Here is a 24,252-nt window from a genome sequence, read left to right on the forward strand (position 1 = left end):
AACCAATATATACAGTAGATCATTTCAGTGTGATAAGTAGCAATAAAGTTATTGGCGAACGAAAGGGAGGAGCATGTTGTGAAAATTGCTGTGGTTTTTAAGGGAAGTGGTTAAACAGAAGATATCTGTGGGTTTTCGGGAAAAGAAGAGGGCAGCTGAGTCTCTTCTTATGACCATGACTCAGGAGCCTCAAATGGGTCCATTGCCACTAGCAAACTTAAAGGAAACCAGAGATGAACAAGTACATACAAAAGAAACATATCCCTCGATAGATTTAGTAATATACAGGTTATTCCTAATGTTTCCGCTGCTCTGCAGTGAAGTTTTATGTGTTTTTTTTTTTTTATTCCCTTTACCCCAGTGACACAGCAGACACATGCTCTGTAATAGCTCCTTCTCCAGCATGATCAGCTCCTCCCATCAGCTGCCTGTGATTCTGCTGTGCACAGAACAGGAAAGCAGCGCCAAAAGGGGGCGGGCTTCAGAAAACATGACTCACAGCTATTCACAGATATAGAGATTCCAGGGCAGAGCCATGACTGACTGATCAGTTGGGGATTTTATCAGGGCTGATGACAAGCAGTCTGAGCAGTGCAGGATGAAACGGAGAGCAGGGTAAGTGTTTTTTTTATCTCATGTTCCCACTGATGTATATGGTAAACTACAGTTGGTTGCTTTGTCTCTGGTACACTTTAACCACTTCAGGCAATCTGGACGAATATATTTGTCCAAAATTGCCACGCAAAGGCAATCTGGATGAATAATTCGTTCAGCAGTGTTGCGGTGATTGCGCGCATATAAGCATGCATGCGGCTTGTTCCCCACCGCTATTACGGGGGATCGATTGCGAGAACGAGTGCTCTCCCGAGGCAAAAGATCTACTGTGAATGAATCAAGATGACTCCAATCAGGAGGCATATTGATTTATGAAAACAGATGTCACAAAATGTAAAAAAAAAAAAAAAAAAAAAAGATTCATTCCTTTCTTCCTGGTATCTTCCAGGAGAGTGCTTAGCACCACCTAGTTGCCAAAAAGTAAAATTAAAGTAAAAAAAAAAAAAAACCCACAGTAAACATTCAATAAAAACTAATTGACCCCCACATTCCCTAGTAACTTAAAAAAAACAGACACATATAAAAAAAAATAAAAATTACAGTTTAAAAAAATATATAAATTGTTGCCTTAGGGATTAAACTTTTTTTTTTTTAATATGTATGTTGTGAAGGTATAGTACTATTATCTTCTCCTTATATAGGCTTGCAATTAGTGATGGACGCAAAACTGAAAAAATGCACCTTTATTTCCAAGTAAAATATTGGCACCATAAATTGTACTAGGGAAATATTTTAGATGTTGCAATAACCGGGACAAATGGGTAAATAAAATGTGTGGGTTTTATGCACAGTAGAACATTTTATTTTATTTTAAAACAATAATGGCCGAAAACTGAGAAATAATGCATTTTTTCCATTTTTTTTTCTTATTTTTCCCATTAAAATGCATTTAGGATAAAATATTTCTCAGCAAAATGTACCACATAAAGAAAGCCTAATTGGTGGCGAAAAAAAAAAGCTATAGATCATTTACGTGTGATGAGTAGTGATAAAGTTTTTGGCGAATGAATGGACAGGGGAAAATGACTTCTGTCTTAGAGGTGAAAACACCTGTGGGCTGAAGTGGTTAAGGTGGATATTAATGATACTATTCCTCGAATGATCGATGGTCTGATTGGATCGATGGTCCGATTGGATCATAATATCATTTGGGTCCACTAATGGAAGGAAAGCTGCTATCCAGTTCGATCAAATTGATGGAATCGATCTGAAAAACGGATTGATTCCATTAATCTGATGGAATTGGCTAGAATCTTGTTGGTCCTTGGAGATCCTTAGTGAATCAGGCCCGGTATCTCTTGGAGGAGAAAGTTGTTGAGCTGAAGAGGAGGACAGCACATGTTGTGCAGCCTTGAGATGGCTTTCCGTGGATGCTTTACTTATAAATAGTGCGCTTGTTAAAAAAGGAAATGTGGATGGTGCCGACGGTATAAATGAATGACAACTGCAATTAGGCATGAATGGAGAGAGATGTAATTAGCTGGAAACAGGAAACTAGAAATCCCGCTTCCCAGTCGTGCTTTGTGAGCTGAATAGGCCAAATCTGTGAACTGGCTTCTCTTAATAAGCAATTCAGGCAGAGGGAAATATTCTCCTTGCAGAATAAGATGTACGTGCTGTCATAGCATTAAAGTGTACCTGTCACACACACAGACAACAGATGGAAGCCATTGTGTCACCTGAACCAATATTCTGAGGCACTTGCTTTCCAGATCATCGGGAGAGGCGAGAGGTATTCTGCCTAAACTTTACCAAACCGCCCCAAATGATGTAGTGATGTAAGTGAAAACTAGCAGTCAGCGGATCTGAATGCATGCGCCACACTGGTTACACAAAGTATGCACCACTAAAACTAAAATCTGAACAAGCAGCCATGTTGATCAGTGTAAATTATTAGTATAAACTTTGAAACTGAATTTTTTAAAGTGGACCTGAACTGTTGCACTGTCCTGTTCAGGTCCACTTTAAAAATGTAATAGAGGATAACATAGAGAAATGCACCCTGTGTGTATTTAGAGAGTTTAGCCTGTCTAACTCCCCCTCATCTGTGACTGATCACAACTGTAATTTGATCTTTCAGCTTTGTCAGCTGGCTGCCTCTGCAGAGCAGCTAATTTGTAAGCACAGGATGTTAACCCTATGTCTGCTTAGGTGAAATCAGGAAGTAGACACACTGCAGATTTATTGCAGGATTTCATCAGCTGTAACAAATAAATATACATAAATGTTTTTCTTTAAAGGTCATTATGCTGTTGCTTATCTTTTAGAGCAGAGAGGAAGTTCTGAGTTCAGATCTGCTTTAAAGGACAACTAAAGGGAGTGGTGTGTGGAGGCTGCCATATTTTTTTTCTTTTAAAGCAATGCCAGTTGCCTGGCTATCCTGCTGATCCTCTGCCTCTAATACTTTTAGCCACAGACCCGTAACAAGCATGCAGCAAATCAGGAGTTTCTGACATGATTGTCAGATCTGACTAGATTAACTGCATGCTTATTTCTGGTGTAAAGGAGAACTGTAGTGAAAGGTATATGGAGGCTGCCATATTTATTTCATTCTATACAATACCAATTGTCTGGCAGTCCTGCTGGTCTATTTGGCTCGATTTCAGCCATTGATCGATCAGAAATCGATTCTATCAAATTCTCCATTCGATCGATTTGCGGCCGATTTCGATCGATTTCGATCAATTTGCTCTATCTTACAGGATGGAAAATCTGGGTTGATCTCCTGCTGGCAGCAGATCGATGGCCCATAGAGTTGCATTGGATCTAATGGTCCAATAATGCATTTAGGTTGCTTACACACTAAAGGTGGCCATACACTGGTCGATGTGCCATTAGATCGACCAGCTGACAGATCCCTATCTGATCGAATCTGATCAGATAGGGATCGTATGGCTGCCTTCACTGCAAACAGATTGTGAATCGATTTCAGCCTGAAACCGAACACAATCTGTTCAGCTGCTCCTGCCGCCTGTCCCCCCCCCCCCCGTATACATTACCTGAGGCTGGCTCCCGGGCATCTTCTCCGCACTGCACCGCACCGCTGTTCTTGCTCCATCCCGGCGCTTCCTGTGTTACTCCGTGACCAGGAAGTTCAAATAGAGCGCCCTCTATTTCAACTTCCTGGTCACCGGAGTGACACAGGAAGTATAAGCGTACACTGGGACATGCGGAAATGCGGTGCAGCGAGGAGAAGAGGACCCCGGAGCCAGCTTCAGGTAATGTATACATGCTCGGATCGGGCCCGAATCGTACGCCGCAAGCGACGCGCTCCTACCGCCGGGCGATCGAGGGTAATTTCCCGCACGGCGCGATCGACGGTCCGATCCGATTTCGGGAGGGAATCGGATCGGCGGGTGCGTTTAGCGCAAGCGATTGGCAGCAGATCCGATCCCAGGATCGGATCTGCTGTCGAAACGGCCGTGAATCGAGCCAGTGTATGGCCTGCTTAAGACGTACGTGCGCCTGTAACGCTCCCCCAACGCACAGCAATGTAACACAAGTGGGCTGTTTACACAGCCCACGTTGTGTTACATGTAACGCTGCACGTTGTTGTGAAAGTGCAGCATGCTACGGCGTTAGAGCGGCTATAGCCGCGTTAGACTGTTTGCACATGCTCAGTGGGGGGCGGAGAGGAGGCGGGGAGATGCAGCTACAGTAGCCGCGCACATGGCTACTTAATATTTACTGCACTGGCGGCCGCTGATTGGCCGGCGGGACCACGTGATGCGGAGTGTCTCGCTCCGCATCAAGTGGTCCCGCCGGCCAATCAGCGCCACTCTGGGAGACCTTATACGGATAGAGCCGCCTAACGCGGCTCACTCTACTGTTCTCTTCCGCACCACCATACGTTGCGTTAGGTGCACGTTATGCGACCTTAACGTAGCACCTAACGCAACGTCTTGGTGTGCAAGTAGCCTTAGACAGATATCCAATAGATTTAATTCTGAAATCTATTGGAAATCTGTTCCTAGTGTGTGGCACACATCAGATAGATTCCTGTCAGATTGGACTTGACGGGCATCTGCCAGAAATCTACCTGATGGTCAAATCAGCTGCAAATCTATAAGTGTATGGCCCCCTTTAGGCTGGTTTCACAGTGGAACGTTACAGGCGCACGTTAGAGCAGCCTGTAACGCACCCCACCGCACAGCAATTTAAAGTCAATGGGCTGTTCACTGTGCCCACGTTGTGTTACTCAGTAACGCTGCGCCATAACAGAACGTATTGCATGCAGTACTTTACACGCGGCAGAGCCGCGTTAGACTGCTTGCAAATGCGCTGTAATGTTGGGGAGGAGCGGAGAGCGGCCAAGCACATGGCTAATTAATATTCACTGCACTTTGTGACGTGTGCAGTTTTTACTTCCTGGAGCGGCCGCTCTGTGCGGCGATTGGCCGGGCAGGACCAGGAGAGTGCGCATCACGGCATCACGGACGCCAGAGTGAGCTGCACAACACGGCTCACTCTGACGTCCACATTAGAGAGGACCAGGCGTTGCGGTAGGGGCACGTTATGCGACCATAACGTCCCCTAAAACGCAACATCCTGGTGTGAAACCAGCCTTAAGTTCAGGACTCTATTGTAGCTGTGCTTGCCTAAAGCTATACATCTTTCTATACAGGTTGAATTCAGAGTCTGAGTAGATGTATGTGAGCAGATCATAGTCCTACAATTGCTAAGTGCCTATTTCCTGTGAATAACGTTTTTCCCCTTTATCGCGTAGGCACGTTTTCTACTGTTCTGCTGGGTTGCTGGGAAATGTAGTCTGGCATCTCTTGAGCTTTTAACTTTGCTCACTCCTCATTGAGGAAACAGAGAGGAAGCTGGGCACTTGTCCAAATAGCTGTGATTTATTCGTGCAGGGTGATACAACAGGGTACAAACAGGCAACTTATTCACATGGGAAGTGAGAAAAGCGGTATCAGACGGGCTGGGATGCCGGGCGCAGAAGGACCATCACAGCGGCTATTTTGTGCGCTAGACACTTGCCCAGCTTCCTCTGTGTTTCCATAATCGCCTCCTTTAAACTACTATAGCACGTCCTGCCGCACCATCAGAGGCGTATCTAGAGGGGTGCAGGTATGGCTCATGACATGGGCACCACAACATCCTGGGCGCCATGGCAGCCCCCTACTCCCTTGCTGTTACTTACACTTAGAGGCTAACTCTAGCAACCTATACTGGGGGGCTACTTATACAGAGGGGGGATACTCGTCTTATTAACTATGCTGAGAGGGCAACCTAAGCTGGTTGACTACCTACACTGGGAGGGCTACCTCTGGCTAGCTATACTAGGGGACGACCTCTGACTATCTGGCTACATATACTGGGTGGCTAACGCTGGTGACCTATACTGGGGGCGACCTCTGATTAACAGTACTGGGGGCTAATTCCCTATACACATACTGGGGGCACCTCTGGCTACCTATACGGAGGTGGACACCTCTGGATATCCATAATTGAGGGAAACCTTCAGTATGGATGAGGGGCACAATTGGATATGGGGTTTAAATACATATTGGGCGCAATTTCACTGTTTGCTATAGGCGCTTTGTCACCCAGATACGCCCCGCGCACCATTAGGAGTAGCCCCAGCAACAGCAGTGACCAATTGATACTTCAGTGCCGTCACTCCTACACGAGAGGACTTTGTTGCACATCACTCCTCAGTAAGGGCCCGTTTTCACTTGTGCGGAAACCGGGCCGAATCTGCAGAGTTTCCCCGCAGGCAAATTGTGCGGGGAAACACTCCCATAGACAGTAATGGAGCCGCCGTCCGAATCGCTTGCGCTAGCGATTCGGCCGGCTTTTCCATCCGAATCTGTGCGAATCCCATAGCTCTGCGTAACCGCAGATCCGGAAGTGCACCCATGCGTCTCGCAGACGCGTGCGGCTGACACTGCTAGTAGCTGCAACCAGAGGGGAGAGGAGGTCAGCTGTAGTAGAGTATGGGAAGCACATTTAAAGGATAACTGAAGCGAGGGGGATATGGAGGCTGCCATATTTATTTCCTTATAAATAATACGAGTTTCCTGGCCTCCTGCTGGTCCTCAGCCTCTAATACTTTTAACCATAGACCCTGAACAAGCATGCAGCAGATCAGGTGTTTCTGACATTATTGTCAGTCTGACTGGATTAACTACATGCTTGTTTCTGGTGTTATTTAAACACTACCAAGGCCAGATTTAAGCCAAGGCCAATTAGGCCATGGCCTAGTGCACCACAGGATCAAAGGCAGGTGGGCAGCAGGCTATACTAGGGGGAAAGAAAGGGTCACTGTAGGGATGGGGATCATCAGGCTACCTATACAGAAAAGGGGAGAGTGTCATATGGCTTCTTATACTAGAAGGAAGGGGGGTAGGGGTCATCAGGATACCTAAACTGGATGGAGTAAGGGTCATCTGGCTATCTATACTGTATGGAAGGGTCAATGGGCTACCTATACTGGAGGCGGGTGGGGGGAATCATCTGGCTTTCTATACTGAAGGGGGCGGCTGCTGACCAGGCGCGGAGCTAGGGGGGGTCGGGGTAGGTCAAGTGCCCCCGGGCGCCGGGTCCCTAAGGGCGCCCAGCTTAGCTGATTTTTTTTTTTTTTTCTGCGGAGGGGAGCAGCGCAGAGAAGAGAAGAGGGAGAGCTATGCGGACGGTGGAGAAGGGGGCCATCTCCCCCCCTTCTCTCACCTTAGGGCTCTCCCTCCCTCCATCGCTGTCCCCTCCGTTATTGTCCGGGTGCTGGCGCAGCGGGCGGGACTCACCTCCGTCTCGCTCCAGCGCCGGCCGGAAGTTCGGATCCCGCAGCCGCTGCTCTGGTCTGGACTAGACCAGAGTAGCGGCAGATCCATCCGCGCTGCGACGAGACGGAGGTAAGTTCCGCCCGCCGCTGCCAGCACCCGGACATTAATGGAGGGGACAGCGAGGGAGAGAGAGCAGCTCTCCCTCTTCTCTGCGCTGCTCCCCTCCTGCTGGGGAGGCAGGGAGGGGGGCACCTGGCTACCTACTCTGGGCATATATACCCCTGGCTACATCTACTGGGCATATATACCCCCTGGCTACATCTACTGGGCATATATACCCCTGGCTACATCTACTGGGCATTTATACCCCTGGCTACATCTACTGGGCACATATACCCCTGGCTACATCTACTGGGCACAAATACCCCTGGCTACATCTACTGGGCACATATACCCCTGGCTACATCTACTGGGCATATATACCCCTGGCTACATCTACTGGGCATATATACCCCTGGCTACATATACTGGGCATATATACCCCCTGGCTACATCTACTGGGCATATATACCCCTGGCTACATCTACTGGGCATATATACCCCTGGCTACATCTACTGGGCATATATACCCCTGGCTACATCTACTGGGCATATATACCCCTGGCTACATCTACTGGGCATATATACCCCTGGCTACATCTACTGGGCATATATACCCCTGGCTACATCTACTGGGCATATATACCCCTGGCTACATCTACTGGGCATATATACCCCTGGCTACATATACTGGGCATATATACCCCTGGCTACATCTACTGGGCATATATACCCCTGGCTACATCTACTGGGCATATATACCCCCTGGCTACATCTACTGGGCATATATACCCCTGGCTACATCTACTGGGCATGTATACCCCTGGCTACATATACTGGGCATATATACCCCCTGGCTACATGGACTGGGCATATATACCCCCTGGCTACATATACTGGGCATATATACCCCTGGCTACCTACTCTGGGCATATATACCCCTGGCTACATATACTGGGCATATATACCCCCTGGCTACATATACTGGGCATATATACCCCCTGGCTACATATACTGGGCATATATACCCCCTGGCTACATATACTGGGCATATATACCCCCTGGCTACATATACTGGGCATATATACCCCCTGGCTACATGGACTGGGCATATATACCCCTGGCTACATATACTGGGCACATATACGCCTGACTATATATACTGGGCACATATTATTCTCCTGGCTACATATACTGGGCATATATACCCCTGGCTACATATACTGGGCACATATACCTCTGGCTACATATACTGGGCACACATATCCCTGCCTACATATACTGGGCACATATACCCCTGGCTACCTGTTCTGTGGACATCTCTACCCCTGGCTACCTGTTCTGGGGACATCTATACCGCTGGCCACCTATTCTGGGGACATCTATACCGCTGGCCACCTATTCTGGGGACATCTATACTGCTGGCCACCTATTCTGGGGACAACTCTAGACCTGGGGCTACCTATTTTTGGGGAACCACGTCAGATTGAGTGTATTTTGGAGAACTGCTGCCAGGTGAGAGGTGTCTACCATATTAAGGGGGCATTCTACCTATTTATGTGAAATGCTGTCTATTTATGTGACTCATGACTGCTGAATTTGTCTTGTTGGGGGCCTCATGGTTACTGAATTTGTCTTGTTGGGGGCCTCATGATTTGTTGGGGGCCTCAAGATCGCTGAATTTGTCTTGTTGGGGGCCTCATGATTGCTGAATTTGTCTTGTTGGGGGCCTCATGATTGCTAAATTTGTCTTGTTGGGGGCCTCATGATTGCTGAGTTGGTTATGTTGGGGGTCTCATGATTGCTGAATTTGTCTTGATGGGGGGGGGCTCATGATTGCTGAATTTGTCTTGGAACATGCTGGAAGGTACATACTGAGGGAGGGTGGGTGAGCGTGAGCCTGCTAACCTCCATATACATTTGGCTCCACCCATAACCACGCCCACATTTATTATGTGACCACGCCCCTTTTTGGCGCAGCGCGCTAAGCGCGCCGCAACCTTGACTTTGGGGGGCGCATTAATAGGCTTTGTCCCCGGGCGCTGAAAACCCTAGCTACGCCTCTGCTGCTGACCATGGCCTTGGGCGGTAAAGAGTACAAATCCGGACATGGACACCACGGCAGCCAAACAGATCAGCAGGACTGCCAGGTAACTGGTATTGTTTAAAATGAAATAAATATGGCAGCCTCCATATCTCTCTCTCACTACAGTTGTCCTTTAACAGGTACCTGATGCAAAAAAGTATGTGGAGGCTACCATATTTATTTGCTTCTAAACAATACCAGTTTCCTACTTTTTACTTTTTATATTACCCCTACAGTTATCATATTTGCTTTTGAGAACAAGTAATATTGTTTGTCTACAAACTACAAATTCCCAAAGTACAGTTTATCTGCTCTGAAAGCTGCCATTGCATTTTATTGCATAGCTGCTGTATTTATATATTAAAATGTATCTAGGGATCATTCTTCTCCTCCCTCTGCTTCTCAGCTCAGTGCAGTTCAGTGTCAGCTCTCTGCTGGCTATATGCTAATTGTATCTGACAAAGGAATGTAAACAAAAGAAAATGTTATCACCTCTTTGGATGCAGCCAGAAGTTTTCCACTGAAGCAAGGAACTTTTCACTGAAGAACAAAGTGCTGTGTTTTATGCCTAGTACACACAATGCAATTCTCCATCAAAACTGACGGTGGAATCGATTATTTTCGACAGGTCCGATCTGATTTCCAATCGTTTTTCTTATCGATTTTTGTATAGAAGTGAATGGAAAATCAATCAGAAAAATGATTGGAAATCATATGGAACCTGACGGAAATAATTGATTTGACTGTCAATCTGACGGAAAATTGCATTGTGTGTAATAGGCAGCACGGTGGCGTAGTGGTTAGCGCTCTCGCCTTGCAGCGCTGGGTCCCCGGTTCGAATCCCAGCCAGGACACTATCTGCAAAGAGTTTGTATGTTCTCTCCGTGTCTGCGTGGGTTTCCTCCGGGCACTCCGGTTTCCTCCCACATTCCAAAAACATACAGATAAGTTAATTGGCTCCCTCTAAAAATTGGCCCTAGACTGCAGTACTTACACTACATAATATAGACATATGGCAATGGTAGGGATTAGATTGTGAGCTCCTTTGAGGGACAGGTAGTGACAAGATATATATATATATACACTGTACAGCGCTGCGTAATATGTCGGCGCTATATAAGTACTAAATAATAATAATAATAATAATAATAGGCATAACTGTTTGTTCTGCTACATATTTTTTTAATTTTTTTTTGTGGTAGTAGATTTTATGCTGTAAATCAGTGTTTCTCAACATTTTATTGGTATGTACCCCTTTTAATACCCTGTGCTCACCAAGTACCCCCTAGTATAGTCAAAATTATCACAAGTATCCCTTGACAAATATATATTTAATGGTAGCACACGATAATTGGTCCTAAACAATTTCCAAGCATTTACTATTGCTTTTAATTAGATAAAATACTGATTTGGTGTTGTTCAAGTTAGATTTATAATTTTCTAAAACTCTAAATTTGTTATTCTTGGTTAAGTATGTCAAGCCTGAGTACCCCCTGGAACCATCAGAAGTACCCCCTGGGGTACGCGTACCACACGTTGAGAACCTAGGCTGTAAATAATCTTTTAGAGCAAAGAGGAAATGCTGAGTTTCATAACACTTTCAGCTGATACATTCACTAGTTGCAAAAAGCATAAATCAGCTAAACTATACTCAAGCTGCAGGGCTGGGCAGAGGCTGGGGAGGCACCGGCCTCTGGGCGCACAGTCCTGAGGGGTGCTTATAACCCCCACCCCCATTCCCCCCACACCTAGTCTTATGCAGAGTTGCAAAGGGAGCTATAGACTGGTAAGGGCTTCTCGCCTCTCCTCTCTGCACATCTTTAGCCAAGTCAGGGCCCTTTTCCACTAGCGGCGTTTGCGATGCTGAATCGCAAAACCGCAAACCGCTAGCGATTTTACAATCGCTACGGTTTGCTTTTTAACATAGGAATCGCGGTAGGTCATTTCCACTACCGCGATTCGTTTTTTACTGGATCGCGATCGCGCCGCGGAGCGACTTTTGCCGCGATTTTGCTATGCAGTGCATAGCATAGCAAAATCGCGGCCGCAAACGTCGGGAAAACGGCGGAATTGCGATTCAGCAATCGCTAGCGTTCAGCGCGAACGCTAGCGATTGCTAGTGGAAAAGGGCCCTTACAGGCTTGCAGCATCTCCTCTTTGTCTCCCTCTAGTGGACTTTCTCATTATGTGCATCACCACTTGGAGAGGGGGCTGCCTAATACTGGGGTTACATCCGGATATCGAAGTTAACAGAAAGGACTACCTGGTTCTGGGGGCTTATCTGGCTATCTAAACTGAGGAGGGGCCAACATAATGTATAGATCATTAGTAGCAAAGAAAATAGTCGCATATTTTTATTTCCAGTTATATAGCTTTTTTTGTTTATAACATTGCATCATAGTGTCACAGTTGAAGTTTTAAAACCACATTCTGTATTTTAAGCTATAAAATAAGCAGAAATAATGACCCTTTTAACGTTCCTGCAGTAAACCCTTATCTCAAGCTGTCTCTCACTGTTTCTTGGCTGTTTTAGTGCTTCAGAAAACAGGACTGTGGGTCGCATAGCTCAGAGACGCTCTTTTGCATAGATAACTGAAGGCTTTTTTTTAACTCTTACTGTACTGGAAAAAAATATGAGACCCTTTTCTTTGCTACTAATGTTCTATCTCTTAGCTGTACTAAACATGCAATCCTCATTATCTCATAAGTTTATTTTCACTTCAGGTTTGCTTTGATCGCTGCCGGCAAAGCACACTGTGAGCGAGCAGCAGACTGCCTAAACTTGTCTTCCATGCACTCCCTGTATTTCACAGCTTGCTGCCGGGATCAGCAGTGCTTTCGCACTATATAAATATCACTCCAAATTTAAATGTGAGCTCTGCCAGATTTGGCTAGACCAGATAACGGCAATCAATTTCTACTTTCACTTCGCTGCTTTTAAATATAGAATCAGAGCTCGGAGCTAATTTTGGAAGCCAAGAAATCAAAGGCTGTAAAGTGAGTCGATTTTGTGGATTATTCCGGAGCCTTTTGTCATCTGAAGAGGGCTGGCTGTCCGGCTTGTAACAATATTGTCTGCTTCACTCACACAGGAGGCAGACTTAAAGAGGAAATGTATTTCATAATAAAATGGCTTATTTTCTACAATATTCATTTATAAATGATTTAGTCAGTGTTTGCTCATTGTAAAATCGTTCCTCTCCCTGATTTACATTCAGACATTTATCACATGGTGACATTTTTACTGCTGGATGATGTCAGTGGAAGGAGATGCTGCTTGCTTTTTTGGCAGTTGGAAACAGCTGTTATTTTCCACAAGGCTCCCACAGTGTGATGTCAGAACCATGGTCCTGACATCACACTGTGGGAGGGGTTTCACCATGATATCAGCCATACAGAGCCCCCAATGATCCGTTTGAGAAAAGGAGTAGATTTCTCATGTAAAAGGGGGTATCATCTACTGATTGGGAAGTTCAATTCTTGGTTATGGTTTCTCTTTAACTACTAGCCAACTGCTCCACGCTAATTGGCGTGAACGCGGCGGCAGCCCCAGGACTGCTCCACGTCGATTGGCGTGAATGGCCTTCTATGGGGCTAGCAGGAGATCGTGCCAATGTGCCCACATCTACGCTTCAGTCTCCCAGCCATCGCCGCTCGCAGACTGTTAACCTCCTGAGCGTTCTATGGCCTTCTATGGGGCTAGCAGGAGATCGTGCCAATGTGCCCACATCTACGCTTCAGTCTCCCAGCCATCGCCGCTCGCAGACTGTTAAACGCCGTCTAATTAGGCTGTAAAGCGCTGCGATCTAAGCCATCGCTGTACTGGGGACAGCTGTGGGACACGGCTGTCCTCCTTGGACACAGGAGAGCGATCGGCTCTCATAGGCTGAAGCCTATCACAGCCGATCGCCGTGATTGGCTGGCTGGGGGGAGGGAGGTTTTTTTAAAAGAAAAAAAAATAGTAACATTTATTACAAAAAGAAACATAAATATTTATACAAAAATAAACACTGGGGGAGCGATCAGACCCCACCAACAGAGAGCTCTGTTGGTGGGAAGAAAAGGGGAGGAGGGGGGGGGGGGTAAATCACTTGTGTGCTGAGTTGTGCCGCCCTGCAGCTTGGCCTTAAAGCTGCAGTGGCCTATTAACAGAAAAATGGCCTGGTCTTTAGGGGGGTTTAACACTGCGGTCCTCAAGTGGTTAAAGTGGAACTGTAATGAAAATAACATAATAAATAAAATGGCATATTTTTTACAATATTCATTTATAAATTATTTAGTCAGTGTTCGCACATTGTAAAATCTTTCCTCACCTTGATTTACGTTCTAAAATTTCTCACAGGTGGCCGGCATCTTTTAGTGCCTGTCAGTTGCAGCTGTGCAGAATGTTTGTTTCTGAGAATTACGAAGCCAGTGAAAATAATGCCTGATTTCCCAGAATGCTCTGGGAGGAGAATAAGCTAAACAGCCTAGGCTGTGACATCACTGGGAGGGCTACATACCAATATACAGCAATATATATATATAGTAAGTGTTTCTGATGCTCAAACCAGGACAATTACAGTAAAGTGGGTATCCTAAATAATTTATTATATTATACTATAAGTTACTGCAATGTCTCTTTAAAACCACCCTGAACCCAAAATAAACTTGAGATTATTAATTCTAGGTGTATGTAGGTGTAGCTTTAGGTCAGTGATGGCTAACCTTGGCACTCCAGCTGTGACAAAACTACCAATCCCATCATGCCTCTGCCTCCCCGAGTTATGCTTAGAGCTGTCAGAGTATTGCAATGCCTCATGGGATTTGTAGTTCCACCACAGCTGGGGTGCCAAGGTTAGCCATCACTGCTTTAGGTAGTATTAATGGTAAATAGAACTTCCCCAGACTCTTATGTTCTTATTTACAATTCACAGGGTTATATTTTGGGTCTAAGTATATACACAGTATATACAGTACTAGGCGACATTGCATGGTGGAGGCAGTGCAGGAGGGAGAAGCAGCATGGGACGGGAGTGACGTTGTAATCCCCCAAGACGGATCACTGGCCGAGAGGTCGGGGGACATCGGGGGCTGCCGCGCATACGCTGTATTCTCATCGGAGGCGGTCATTATTTCCCCCCTCAGCCAAGTTTCATCTGGCAGGTGTTAAGACTAATTTGGTGGCAGTCTATACAGTTATCTCTATGTTTTCGGAATGGGAGGAAACCAGAAAAATGCTGCAGGAAGAGTGATTGGCAATTTGGCGTAATTGCAATCGGGCTAGTGGTTTTACAGCAATAAATTTTTGGCAAACCAGTTTTTTGTCGGCGATCCCAATGTGCTGCCAAAAGCGCTCGAGTGGGTTCCAGCAGGCCTTAAAGTGAACCAGAGAAGAAGCACCCTCATTTGGTTTACCATATATACCAGTGGGAACATTAGAGAAAATGCCTACCGTGCTCTCTGTTTCATCCTTTACTGCTCAGCCTGCTTGTTATCAGCCCTGATAAAATTCCTAACTGAGCATTCAGTCTGGCTTTGCTCAGGAATCATTATAGCAGAGCCAAAAGGAGACAGGCTTGGGCTTGAAAAGACATCAGAGAAGACAGACTCAGCTATAATGACTCCTGAGCAAAGCCAGACTGAATGCTCAGTCAGGGATTTTATCAGGGCTGGTAACAAGCAGGCTGAGCAGTGAAGAATGAAACAGAGAGCAGGGTAGGTGTTTTCTCTAATATTCTCACTAATGTTAGAGAATATTCCCAATATTTCCTCTAATATATGTTAAAATACATGAGTGTGCTTCGTCTCTGGTTCACTTTAAGGGTCGAAACAGAATTGGACAATTTTATTAATGACCATGTGGCAACTTGGAATATGTGAGTACAGTACTTAATCATGAATAGTCTGCTCCTTGTGCTAAACATACTACGGTAGACCCCCGGTTACCCGGAACTCAACTAATAAGCTCATACTGTATAGCCATCAGTACTCACAGTGATGAACACCACTTCTTAGACTGTGGGCTCTTCTGTGCTTAAGATTCGGATCCACAGCTATCCTAAGGTTAATATGCTTTCAATTGCTGTATATTAACATTTAATACAGAGTTCATGGTATGTATATAGAGTGGGGTATAGTGCTGGACACGTAAGCCACACCCCTGACCATGCCCCCACCACGCCCCTAGTCACGCATACCATAAAGATTTCCTAAGAAAAATATGTGGTTTTATAATTCAAACCACACTGGTCCTTTCTATCCTGGCTCATTTTCCTTCATATTAACATTTTAAAATTAGTAATATATCAATTTAAAGGATGGGAATAAAGTTTAGAGTCAAACACGTTTTTAGTAGAGAAATATATATATTTACATAGAAAGAGGGACAAATGAGGAGGAAAGAGGGACAGGGCTCCCAAAGAGGGCCTATCCCTCCAAAACAGGGAGAGTTGGGAGCTATGCTGTATGAGCTAGGCTTCTGTTTAGCATTGAGTCTCATGCAACCAGAAAAGCATACTTGCCCGGCATCAGCCAGTCCACGTCAGTGCCGGATAACCGAGACTTTACTGTATACTCCATGGGCACATGTTTTTCAAGAATATGTATATTATCATATATTTATGCACAGTATAGTTACTTTATGGTGTGATCAGTTCCAGTTCTTCTCTGTGTGTGAATAGTATGTTGTTTTTGCTGTGTATTTGGTCTGAGGATTTGACTTGCCTGTTCCCAGTAGAAACTTTTGCTGCCGCTATCATTTGTTATTAAAACTCTTGTTGTTTACGTTATGTGGGTCATGTGCAAAACTTCTGTGACGCTGTATTTATGGTGTTCGTTGCAAAGCGGTGGTTGATATGACCTTCGTGCGGTTTGAACGGTCACTTTAAGGTGGCTTTTAGTTTTGTCTTTGAGTTCCCCGGGAGGCCTGAAATCTGGGGCACTTTAATATGCAAATCTCTTACTTTACCATAAACATCTGAACATGGCCTCCCCCTCCCACCTTCTACGCCTCACTGTGTCCAGCGCTAATCTGAATCAAAAATGTGCCTAGTCAGTGAAAAGCATGTACGCATGTCATCAGAACAGGAACTTGCCTGCTTGCTGTTTTCCTTTCTCTTGGTTTGTATGTACTTTAAAGTGTACCTGAGATAAATACAAACAAAAGGATTTATACTTACCTGGGGCTTCCTCCAGCTCCTGTAGCCCATGTGCTCCCTTGGTACCCCGTCTGGGCCTGCCAGTTCTGCAGCAGTCAGTCCTGGTTAAAGAGAAACTCCGACCAAGAATTGAACTTTATCCCAATCAGTAGCTGATACCCCCTTTTACATGAGAAATATTTTCCTTTTCACAAACAGACCATCAGAGGGCTTGTATGACTGATATTGTGGTGAAACTCCTCCCACAACTCTGAGGACCGTGGTACTCCTGGCAGTTTCCTGTCCTTGGTGTTGCATTGTGGGAAATAGCTGTTTACAGCTGTTTCCAACTGCCAAAAAGCATGCAGCAGCTACATTACCTGCCAACAGGTGATGTCGCTGGAAGTACCTGCTGCTTTCTTTTTTGGCAGTTGTAAAAAGCTGTAAACAGCTTTTTCCCACAATGCAAAGAGGTTCACAGACAGGAAACTGCCAAGACCATGGTCCTGAGTCTCCTGTCGGAGGGGCTTCACCACAATATCAGCCATACAGCGCCCCCTGATGATTCAAAGTAATAGATTTCTCATGTAAAATGGGGTATCAGCTACTGATTGGGATGAAGTTCAATTCTTGGTCACGGTTTCTCTTTAAGCTACGCGTGCTCCTTTTAAAGTTTCGACCGTTCCTTTCAAGTACTACAAGATGTGAAGTAGTGTGATCATGATACTTCACTATTGCAGCCGCTACTACATTAAAGGGACACTGAGGAGTGCCCGAATTTAAAAAAATACACTTAACTGGGGCTTCTTCCAGCTCACTGTAGTCGGCGAGGTCCCCCCGGCGTCCTCCTGGCTCCTCTCCTTCAGACTCTGCCGGCCCCGTTACCAGCATCACCCGGGCCGGGTGTCGGGCCGGCTGTTCCTGGTTAATGATGCAATGCGTCATCACGCCGCCACTTCGCGCCATCATGGCGGCCAGTGTGACAGGTCTGCGCATGCGTGGAAAACCCGCACATGCGCAGACCTGTCACACCGGCCACTATGATGACGAGAAGCGGCCAGCGTGATGACGCATTGCGTCACAAACCAGGAAGAGCTGACCCGACACCCGGCCCGGGTGATGCTGGTAACAGGGGCCGGCGGAGCCTGAAGGAGAGGAGCCAGGAGGACGCCGGGGGGACCTCGCCGACTACAGTGAGCTGGAAGAAGCCCCAGGTAGGTGTATTCTTTTAAATTCGGGCACTCCTCTGAGTCCCTTTAAAGGGAATCTGCAGTGAGAGTGATATGGGGCTGCTATATATATTTTCTTTTAAACAATACTGGTTGCCTGGCAGTCCTCCTGATCCTGTGCCTCTATTACTTTTAGCCATAGACCCTGAACAAGCATGCAGCAGATCAGGTACTCTGAATCAGCTGACTCAGGTTTTACTGGATTGGCCATATGCTTGTTCCAGGGCTTTGACTCAGACCCTACTTATGCTAGAACAGGGGTGTCAAACTCAAGTACAAAGTGGGCCGAAATTGTACACTGGGACTAAGTAGTGGGCCATCCTCAATGTCTACTGGCCACTATCCTCCATTATAAAGTTCCCAGGGGTCTAATGGCTCCCCTCCAACCCCTATACAGTTCCCTGGTATCTAGAGGCCCCCACCCTCCCCTTTACAGTTCCTTAGTGTTTAGTGCTTTCCCCCTACCTCCCCCATATGGCTTCCGTGCTATTCTAGAGCTTCACCTAAAATATAGCTTTCCTGGTGGTCTAGAGTGGGCCAAACATAATGCAAAGTGGGGAAACCACTTGAGGGCCAAATTTAATGGCTCAGAGGGCCAGATTTGGCCCACGAGCCGTAGTTTGGCATGTATGTGCTAGAAGATCAACAGGTCTGCCAGGCAACGAAGATCAACAGGCCTGCCAGGCAACTGGCATTGTTTACAAGGAAATTTATATGGCAACTTCCATATCCCTCTCACCTCGGTTTCCCTTTAATGTAGTAGCGGCCGTGCTAGTGAAGTATCACGGTCACACTACTTCACATCTCGCGGTAGTTGAAAGGAACGTCCGGAACTTTAAAAGGGGCATGCGTAACTTATGAACACACGCTACGCAGCACTACTGTGCATAGCGTGCATGGGCAGAATTTTAACTCGCGCTTCTCAGTTTAACTAGCGCTGCTACAGCACGGGTTAATGAATCAAGCCCAAGGTTTCTCTCACACACAGAGGGGGGCTGTTAGTGGTGATCACAATGTGTTCATTTTGCTTATTATTATTTATTTATAAAGCGCCAACATATTCCGTGGCGCTGTACAAAGTAAGAAAACAAACAAGGGATACATAATGATACAGACAATGATATACATCAGATATGCACACTGATACAAAATACAGAACTGCTGATTACAATAGCAAATTTGCCATGATGACTAAAATGTATAAATGTCTAACAGAGTGCAAGCAATTAAATTAATAACATTCCATGACACAAAAGGGTGAGAGCCCTGCCCTTGCGAGCTTACAATCTAAAGGAATGGGGTGGAAACAAGAGGTGGGGGAAGTATACCATATATGTACAGGCAGTGCGCAATTAGGTTATTTAGTGGTTGCATGGCCTAAGCTAGAGAATATGCTTGTCGGAAAAGGTGGGTTTTGAGGGAGCGTTTAAAGATTTCAAAGGTGGGAGAGTGGCGGATGTGCTGTGTTTTGCTTATGCAAAACTTCACGTAAAATGTTTAAACTCTGACTACACGTCCATTCCATACATTAGGATCTAAACTTTCAGACTCTCCTGTTTGATAAAAAAGATTGCAGCTGGAAAAAGAATGGCCATACTTGTTGGTATTTGCCACGTATAGAGAGATTTTCCCACTTAGAAGTTAGCAATTGAAATTCTCAGCGATGGAGACACAGGCCAGCAATAAAAAACCCTATACAGGTGGTGACCCCTTACCCCTTTATCCAATTCTAAAATAGCTTATTCCCCGGAATTTAACTCTTGCCACTGAATTTACAGAAAACGAATGGCCCATACTCACGGGCTACAATTGTCGCCGCAACACGTTGCCCGTGAGTATGAAGCGCAACACGGGCCCGCACCCCGAACCATCGCTCGTCGCTACTGTCGCCAGGCGATTGGCGCGGTCAATCGCCTGGCTACAGTTGCCGCCGCAACTCCACGCCAATTGTCGCTAGTCCGCGTGGGTAGCGTGGGTATGCGGACTAGCGACAGCAACAAGCAGGGAATACCTTGAGCTTCCGGCGGGGGGAGGAACAACAGCGACAGCTTCCGCCACATCAGTTGCCAGGTCCCTTCGCCGTGTGTATGCGGAGGGACCTGGCGACGAGCTGTCGCCGGCCTGTCGCTCACACGCTCCCGTGTGCTAGCGACAGGCCACAAATGTAGCTCGTGAGTATGGGCCATAAGAGGCCAGCATGTGACAAAACACAACTAAATCATTTTTGAAACAGAGTTGTTTTTAAAAAAACAAAAACAAAACATGAAAACACCTTAAATGGGTTTAAGGAACTGAAATGTTTCGTAAAGAGACACTGTAGCGGGATAAAAATTATGATATAATGATTTGGTTGTGTAGTACGGATAATTACTAGAACATTAGTAGCAAAGAAAATATTCTCATATTTTTATTTTCAGTTATATCGATTTTTAAACATTGCATCACTCTCTAATATTTGCAGTTTACACATTACACGCAGCATTCTAATGATTTTACAGAGCAGGCTAGTGAACTTTTGAACTGTCCTCTGCAGGAAAACAAACAATACAGTGACAGACACTTGAGATAATAAGCTTCAGAAGACAGAGCTCTCTGAAAGTCCTGGAGCTGAATGGCTCTTTTGCATAGATAACTGGAGTTTCTTAACTCTTCCTGCACTGGAAACAATATTAGACTTCTGTCTCGGCTCCTAATGTTTTATTTCTTAGCTGTTTTACACGTACAAATCAATGTATAATACTGTATATATTTTTTTTTTCCGCTTCAGTGTCTCTTTAAAAAAAAGGTTTTCACTTACTTATTGCTTCTGCCAGCCCCCCGCAGCCTCCCTGTCCTGCGCCTTCTCTGAACGATTCTCGGGTCCCCTGTTGCGTCACACTTTCACTTTGTCCGATTTTGAAGTTGACCCTGGCTGCGCGCATTCTCATTCCCTTTACCTTCGTCCTGCGCAGGCGCAGTAGGAAAATACCTCGTACTGCGCCTATGCATGACGCTCTCAGTGAGGGGAAAGGGAGCGTGAATGCGCGCAGCCAGGGTCAACTTCAAAAACAGACAAAGTGAGCGTGTGACGCAACGGGGTACCCGAGAATCGTTCAGAGAAGGCGCAGGACAGGGAGGCTGCAGGGGACTGGTGAAAATCTTTTTTTAAAGAAACATTTCAGTTCCACTTTAAAGGGATACTGTAGGGGAGTCGGGGGAAAATGAGCTGAACTTACCCGGGGCTTCTAATGGTCCCCCGCAGACATCCTGTGTTGGCGCAGCTACTCACTGATGCTCCGGCCCCACCTCCAGTTCACTTCTAGAATTTCTGACTTTGTAGTCAGAAAACCACTGCGCCTGCACGCCAGTGTCCTCGCTCCCGCTGATGTCACCAGGAGTGTACTGCGCAGACACAGACCATACTGGGCCTACGCTGTGCGCTCTTGATGACATCAGCGGGATCGAGGACACGGCAACGCAGGCGCAGTGGTTTTCAGACTTTAAAGTCTGAAATTCCAGAAGTGAACTGGAGGCGGGGCCGGAGCATCGGTGAGTAGCTGCGCCAACACAGGATGTCTGCGGGGGACCGTTAGAAGCCCCGGGTAAGTTCAACTCATTTTCCCCTGACCCCCTACAGTATCCCTTTAAATATGAACTGTAGCCATGGATTGAATGTCACGAACATTCAGTACAGATCACCTGGCAGAACTAAAGCTAGCGCCACCTGTGATAAATTTCAGAATATAAATCAGGGAGAGGAAAGATTTTGCAATGGGCAAATACTGACTAAATTACCTATAAATGAGTATTGAAAAAAGAATCAATTTTATTAATTATTTTATTTTCACTACAGTTTCTCTTTAAATATTTAAATACTAAAAATACCCTCCCCCCCCTCTTTCCCCCGATAGTCCTAGTAACCCTCACCTAAATGGCTTCCATCCCACTAAGCTTAAAGCCCAATCTACACCATACAATTCTTTGTACGATTCGATTACGATTCTATTTACGATCCGATTAATTCCGACAAGTCCGATCGGGATTCGATTCGATCGATTTGACATTGTTTTGCAATGGCAAATCAAATTGAATCGAATCCCTATCGGACATGTTGGTTTTAATCGGATCGTAAATAGAATCGTAATCGAATTGTACAAAGAATCGTATCGCGTAGATTGGGCTTTACTCCAGAAACCAGAACACCACCCCGCCCACCCAACTAGAAATTCAGATTCCTGCCCACTTTCTCTAAGAGATGAGGTACAGGTAGGTGGTACCCATGTCACTAGTTGGAGGGGATGGAAGGAGAAGTGGTTCAGTTTTTGGGTGAACACCAAACTTTCTCTTTAAGGGCTGGTGCACACCAAAACCCGCTAGCAGATCCGCAAAATGCTAGCAGATTTTTAAACGCTTTTTTTTATTTTTATGAGGCGTTTTGCTAGCGTTTTGCGGATTGCTGCTGCAGTTTTCAGTATAGTAGATTTCATATATTGTTACAGTAAAGCTGTTACTGAACAGCTTCTGTAACAAAAACGCCTGCAAAACCGCTCTGAAGTGCCGTTTTTCAGAGCGGTTTGCGTTTTTCCTATACTTAACATTGAGGCAGAAACGCATCCGAAATCCAAAAAATGCCTCACCCAGGCATTTTTCGTTTCTGCAAAACGCCTGCCGCTCTGGTGTGCACCACCCCATTGAGATACATTGACCAAGCAGATCCGCAGCCGCAAGCGGATCTGAAAACGCCCAAAAAGCCGCTCGGTGTGCACCAGCCCTTATAGGGTGATGGAGTTATTTTCACTTCTGCACTATGGAAACGTTGTCTAACCTATTTACAGTAAATACCAGGTTCTATAGCTACTTGGCAATATGTAGTGTTTCTTCCTAATGGCTTGTCTCCTGTATGATTGCCCTCAGCTGTGCCAACTTATCTTTTTAGGGTGAAAGAAGAACAAAAACCCCAGCTCTCACAGTAAGTACATCTCACGGTGCAGTAGGCTTGGTTTCTTCTTTTTTTTGTTTTTGAATTGCTGTGTTTTTTCTGTTTTGTTTTTGCTTTTCTGCAACTTTGGTGGTATTAGGTGACCCTGAGATCTGATAGGCTGCACCCAGTGTGTCATCTGCTTCCTGATTGGCTTGGTAAGATGGCTGCATGCAGCTTTCTTACCTCATCCACATTAGCTGGATGTGTCCTCCTGCCTGCTTGTGGACTTTATACTCTTGAGTGTGAGGCCTGTGTTTTTATTACATCTTCTGCTGGCTGACTCCTGTAGCTACCATTCTGTCACTGGCTACTGGCTATTTTCCTTTCTGTCTGTCTATAGCGGACAGTCCTGAAGTTTAGAGTCATCCTTTCAACAGCCTGTTTACAATGCTGGATTGGTCCCAAGAAGCAACCTAAAGGTGGCCACTAACGATCCAATATCTAGCGAAAAATCGTTAGAGCGATCAGAAATTCTGATAAAGTGAAATCGTTCACTGCACCATCAACGAACCAATCTTTGCTTCCTATCTATCACAACCAAGAAGAATAATCCAAATTTTGGTTAGACGAAAATTCAATCGGACGATTGTTTTTATAATCGTTCGTAATCGATTGTGTCCCTCAAAAGAGATTATTTACAACCAATCCGATCAGAATTTCTCATCGCTTGAACGATTTATCGCTAAAAATTGGACTGTTAGTGGCCACCTTAAGTGTACACTGGGCCAATATGTGTAAAAACAAACAAACAAAAACCCAAAACAATTTCTTAGAAGCATCACTATTCATTTGGTCACAATACTTATTTTTACAATAAGACTATAAAATACACGATGTCCCTATTTAAAGGACCACTATTGCAACATTTTAAATTCATACACATAAATTGTACATTTCTCTCAGAGCAAAAGGCACTTTAAATAACTTACCTTCTATGTTTGGTGTCACTGGGTAGTAAACCTATGTTGCTGTTGCTTGGTAGTAAAGATTTGACGGATCTGACAAGTTTTGGACTAGTCCATCTCCTCATGGGGGATGCACAGTTATTTCTTTACAAGCACATTCTTTGGAAAAGCTCAATCGAAAGATACCTGTCAGCCTCGCTATTCCCTGCACACTTTTCTGGCAGTTAGACTGAGGAACTGCTGTTCATAAATAGAGATGTGGCGAACGGTTCCCGAACTGTTTGCCGGCGAACATCTCCAAATCCCTAGGGCTTTTACGACTTCCGGATCGCACTGACCCGGAGTAGTACTCCTGCGCTGCCCGGCGGAGCGCGTCCTAGATCGCGCTCCTGTTGCCGGGCACTTTTTGCGCGTGTGCGTGACGTCATGAACGACGTCACACTCATGCGCAGAGAGTGCCCAGCAACAGGAGCGCGATCTAGGACGCGCTCCGCCGGGCAGCG

General features: G+C 45.6%; 1 protein-coding gene and 1 long non-coding RNA gene across 47 annotated transcripts in view; one reads left to right on the forward strand and one right to left on the reverse strand.

Moving 5' to 3' along the window:
* Positions 1-24,252, forward strand: part of RIMS2 (regulating synaptic membrane exocytosis 2) — an 816,797-nt gene that overhangs the window by 71,895 nt on the left and 720,650 nt on the right. For 39 of the 46 annotated variants that reach the window (XM_068237786.1, XM_068237812.1, XM_068237820.1 and 36 more), the window contains exon 2: positions 22,800-22,832. The exons of 6 other annotated variants lie outside the window; for them this stretch is intronic. In XM_068237786.1, coding sequence (XP_068093887.1) covers positions 22,800-22,832 — 33 coding nt within the window. Of the gene's footprint in view, positions 1-17,144; positions 17,227-22,799; positions 22,833-24,252 lie in introns of those variants that run through there. One more of the 46 variants, XM_068237788.1, reaches the window with a different exon arrangement.
* The window catches only part of LOC137519099 (uncharacterized), a 52,009-nt gene that overhangs the window by 10,982 nt on the left and 16,775 nt on the right, over positions 1-24,252 (reverse strand). The gene's annotated exons all lie outside the window — the stretch shown is intronic.

This window comes from Hyperolius riggenbachi, chromosome 5 (assembly GCF_040937935.1).
Source record: "Hyperolius riggenbachi isolate aHypRig1 chromosome 5, aHypRig1.pri, whole genome shotgun sequence".
NCBI lineage: Eukaryota > Metazoa > Chordata > Amphibia > Anura > Hyperoliidae > Hyperolius > Hyperolius riggenbachi.